This window comes from Nansenia antarctica, assembly GCF_963989245.1.
Source record: "Nansenia antarctica genome assembly, chromosome: 6".
Classification (NCBI taxonomy): Eukaryota; Metazoa; Chordata; class Actinopteri; order Argentiniformes; family Microstomatidae; genus Nansenia; species Nansenia antarctica.
The window spans coordinates 71,762,505-71,767,504 of NC_137676.1; the positions used below are offsets into that span (position 1 = coordinate 71,762,505).

The following is a 5,000-nucleotide window of genomic DNA, read 5'->3' on the forward strand; positions in this document are numbered from 1 at the left end:
GAAGACATACACGCCTGTACACCTCTACACACCTGGACACACACCTGTACACTTGTATACACACCTGTACTACACACCTGGACACACCTGTACACACCTGTAGACATACACACCTGTAGACATACACACACACACCTGTACACGCACCTCTACACTCCTGTAAACACCTGTAGACACATACTCACACAACATCAACACAACCTTAATATCCAACGTTCACACAACACTAATACGACCTTCGACCCCTTCCAGCCGCGGCCCCTAAGTGCATGCGCAGCCCCTGGGCGGGGGAGGAGGAGAGCGGCAGCGGAGGAGGAGGAGGTGGAGGAGGAGGAGGAGGAGGAGGAGGAGCCGGAGCCCCCCTGAAGGTGGAGGAGGCGTGGGCGGCCCTGGGGGAGCGCCCCCTGGTGGCGCTGGTGGAGCAGCTGTTCTCCCACCTGCTGAAGATCCTCAACATCTGCGCCCACGTGCTGGACGACACGCCCCCCGGCCCCGCCGTCAAGGTAACGACCCCTGACCTCTGTACTGTTCTTCTACTTCTTCCACGCCTCTCATTGGTCAGGTGGGTCAGTGGTAGGGCTGGGTATCGCCACTGATTTCCCAAAACGATTCGATTCCGATTCGATTATTTGGTCACAATACCAATTTTGCTTGAATATGAAAGAGATTCTCAGAACTAATGCTGTAACTGGTTCAAGGAACCCTCTAACATGTTGCACTGTTAAGCCCAATGCACACGGCCCCCGATTTTGTCGCACCGCCGAACATTCGATTCTCAATTCTTTGAATTATTTCAATTTGGTGTGAATGGAGAATCGAATGTTGTCGTGCGATAGAATCGCATCGCACGCCGTGTGCATTGTCTCATTCAAAACAATGGAATCGAATTCGGCGGTGCGACGAAATCGGGGCCGTGTTCATTGGGCTTTAGAAGTATCAATGTTTACATTAAGAATTGACTCCAAAGCAGTTACATGAATGTACTTTTTATTGGAACATAAATGACCATGACCAGCCTGAGGTGGGGATCGAATCAGCGACCTTCCGATTGCTAGCCGGCCCCTCTAACCACTAGGCTACCGCCTTATTACAGGATGCAAAAAGAATAATGATGGATTTGTGTGTTGTTGTGCTGCCCCCCCCCAGGCCACCCTCCCCTCCCTCCCCCCTTCTCCCCTCCATAATAATAATAAAGGTATGTGTGTTTGCCCCCCCCCAGGCCACCCTCCCCTCCCTCCCCCCTTCTCCCCTCCATAATAGTAATAAAGGTATGTGTGTTTGCCCCCCCCCCCAGGCCACCCTCCCCTCCCTGGCCAGCGCCCCCTCCCTCAGCCCCATCAGGAGGAAGGGCAACAAGGACAAGGAGGCCGAGCCCAGCGGTACCGCCCCCATGAGCCCCAAGAAGGGCCACGACCCCAACACAGGTGCACACACACACACACACACACACACACACACACACACACACACACACACACACACACACACACACACACACACACACAGGTACACATACACACACACACACACACACACACAGAGGTACACACACACACACACCTGGGTTTCCGTTAACCGGCAATTACCGGTCTTTGTCCGGTAAATGTTGTTGAAGTCCGACAAATTGAAAAGTCGTCGGACATATTGTCCGGTGAAAATAATTCCCTTTGAATACAATTCGCTAAAGTTCACATTCTGATTCATTCTATTTTAAAAAAGACGAATATATAGGCTATGTATTTCTTTTATTATGATATGATTTGACACCGGCATGATGATGACTCCTAATGTGTAGGCCGGCCTATGCGAAACAGCGCACAGGTGCCACATGGGATTGATGCCAGATGGGATTACAGTTTAACCAGTCTATTACCGCTTAAACACAGTAGCCCATTCGGCGGTAACCCATGCCTATCTGGCAACCCTGCCAACCCGTCCACCATAGTAATACGGTTTCTTGATTTCCCATCTATGGGTGCGTTCGTAAACACGCTCTGGAAATCCGATCAGCACTCGCGGAACGCCTCTCGTCCAATCGAACGACTCGGTCGCTCTGTGACATCGAAGCCAGCGTGCGCTCCGGCGCTCTCAGAGCGTGTTTACGAACGCACCCCTAGAAGTTTCTAGCCAGCTAGCTGAAGCTGCTACACACACCAGAGCCATGGCGACCGAACGGCAAGTTAAACAACATACTATAAAAGTGACATTGTTTTACTCATTACTCATACATTTGTTGTCATTCAGTTATACAGTTATGTTCTTCCCATTGTCATACTCCCGAGCTAAACGAAATGCCTTCCCAACCAGCGAGACTTATAGAAATGACGTTGATTTATTGATTTTTAAAAAAGGGTAAAACTGGAAAGAGAAAATAGAAAACTCACATTAATCCCAAACAATTTAACAAACTTCAGTTAACGTAATGTGGAGTCCGTTCATTGATCGATGCTGTCTGTTCAGTTCCCAGTGAGGCGCCCGTTCAGCGCTGGATTTGACGCATGGCATAGCGCGCATGCGTCAAATCATGTTATATTATTATATATTATATAGCTCGCATCTAATCGTATCGGATGAGAAATATACATTAAATGGCATATATAGGCCGCTACACAACAGTAATCACCGCGACAAACAGCTATATTAGATTTGGAAGAAAAAAAATTATGATTTTGAAAAAAAAATGTTTTATTATATTTTAATATGATGACCGGAATATATCACGTTTGTCCGGTAAATCGAATTCTTCCCGGACACGATGTCCGACGGCAAATTTTTCTAACGGAAACCCTGACACACACACAGGTACGCATACACACACACACACAGAGGTACACACACACACACAGTGGTACACATACACAGGTGTACAAACACACACTCACACACATATACACATGCATGTGCACAGTGCACACACACAGAAACATACACAAAAAATATACACACACACATCTGATAACAGATTTGGTCATTTTTCTCTGCTTTTTTTGTGTTCCAATGCAAACAAAATAAATAAACATGTGAATACCAAAGCTTTTGTAATAGGCTAGGTGCACGATCTCCCTACTTCCTGAAAGGCAACTGGTATGAACATATCCTGTCTCACTCTATTGTTTTAATTGATTAATCAGCTGTGCACTGTGTGTTCCAACGGTTTACCGCACAGCTGATTAATCAATTAAACCAATAGAGTGAGACAGGATATGTTCATACCAGTTGCCTTTCAGGAAGTAGGGAGATCGTGCACCTAGCCTATAGTAATCATTTTCTGGGTGAAGTGGTGCATTGTGGGACAGCAGTGCAGGGGTGCCAATATCTTTGGGCCATGACTGTATGTGACACACACACACACACACACGGTTCAGGTTCAGGAACAGAATAACGTCACCTACTGTTGTGAGCTGTGACACAGTGACACCTGAGCAGGCACCTGCCAGCCCTCCCTCACCTCCCAGGGGTCCTTCTGTGTGTTTGTGAGCAGGCAGGCCGGCGGACAGCACGGGGTCCTCCGCCACCGTCAACAAGTCCTCCACCCTGGGCAGCTTCTACCACCTGCCCCCCTACCTCAAACTCTACGACGTCCTGAAGGCCACGCACGCCAACTACAAGGTGGGCTCACACACTCACACACACACACACACACACACACACACACAGGTACACACACACACACACACACACACAGGTACACACACACACACACACACACACACACACACACACACACACACACATACACAGGTTAACATACACACACACACAGGTACGTACACACACACAGGTACACACACACACACACACACACACACACACACACAGATTAACATACACACACACACAGGTACGTACACACACACACAAACATACACACACACACACACACGTCAAATCTAACATTGCGTTTGTTGTTGTTGTTGACCTGTGTGTTTGTCGTCGTGGTTCCTGTCTCCTAGGTAACGCTGGACCTCCACAGCACCAACGAGAAGTTCGGAGGGTTCCTGCGCTCGACGCTGGACGTCCTCTCTCAGCTCCTGGAGCTGGCCACCCTGCACGACATCGGCAAGGTAACCACACACCTACGCATGACCGTCATAACCACTCCAGGACCTGGGGGGTATTCCATCAACGTAGCTAAAGGACAATCCAGTCTTATTTTGATAAATCCTGTGAGATTCATATAAAAAAAGTCTCGCGAGATTATTTGATCAAAATAAGCCTGTATCTTCCCCTTTAGCGACGTTGTTTCAAGTTAGCCAGACCATTCACACAAACAGCGTCTAGCGGGCGAGTATAGACGGGGGCTCCGCTAGAAGTTACAGCCGGAGCAGAGTAGACTACAATTTCTAATCAAAATCCGCTGAATTACAAGACAAACATGTATCTATATGTATATATTTTTAGATAGAAAACAAGTTGAATTTAATAGAAAACCACCCTCAAAGACGATCAGATTTAAATAACGATGCGTATCTTTCAAGTGTCTCCTTAAAATCGCCACAGGAAAAAACCCACTGATGTGAGGAGAATTGAGGGTAGACCAATAGGAAGTCAAGATGCTTTACATACAGGTGACACGTCCATTAATTACTATTGGTCCAAGCCGCGGAAATTGCAAGAAAGAGAGCTTGTAAATAGTCGAAAATCACTGGACATAGGGATTAGAACGGCGCCGCTGAAAGCGGTAGTGAGTAGCAACGGTAACGTTGAAATTAGTCTTAAAACAATAAGTACATCGAAAACAAGTACACAGAACTAAAACTATAATATGTCTGTTGACACATGTAAGACAAAATCTTCCAAAAATGTATTTTTTAATGTTGATTAAGTAGCGCAACCCTGGCAGAACCCCGTTTTCGCACGTTCTATGACCAGTGGGTGGACTCCCTACAGTCTGGGTCCTGAGGTGGGTCCTGGGGGTCCTGTGGGGGTGGTTGTGGTCTGACCAGTGTGTGTGTGTGTGTGTGTGTGTGTGTGTGTGTGTGTTTCCCGTCAGTGTGTGG

At 47.5% G+C, this 5,000-nt stretch overlaps 1 protein-coding gene across 1 annotated transcript in view; it reads left to right on the forward strand.

Moving 5' to 3' along the window:
- htt (huntingtin) overlaps positions 1 to 5,000 on the forward strand; it is a 98,252-nt gene that overhangs the window by 26,603 nt on the left and 66,649 nt on the right. Inside the window, 5 exon segments of the mRNA XM_080534847.1 lie at positions 253 to 503; positions 1,295 to 1,424; positions 3,482 to 3,609; positions 3,954 to 4,064; positions 4,994 to 5,000. The exon segment at positions 4,994 to 5,000 is cut by the window's right edge and continues 71 nt beyond it. Of these exon segments, the coding sequence (XP_080390973.1) occupies positions 253 to 503; positions 1,295 to 1,424; positions 3,482 to 3,609; positions 3,954 to 4,064; positions 4,994 to 5,000 (627 nt within the window).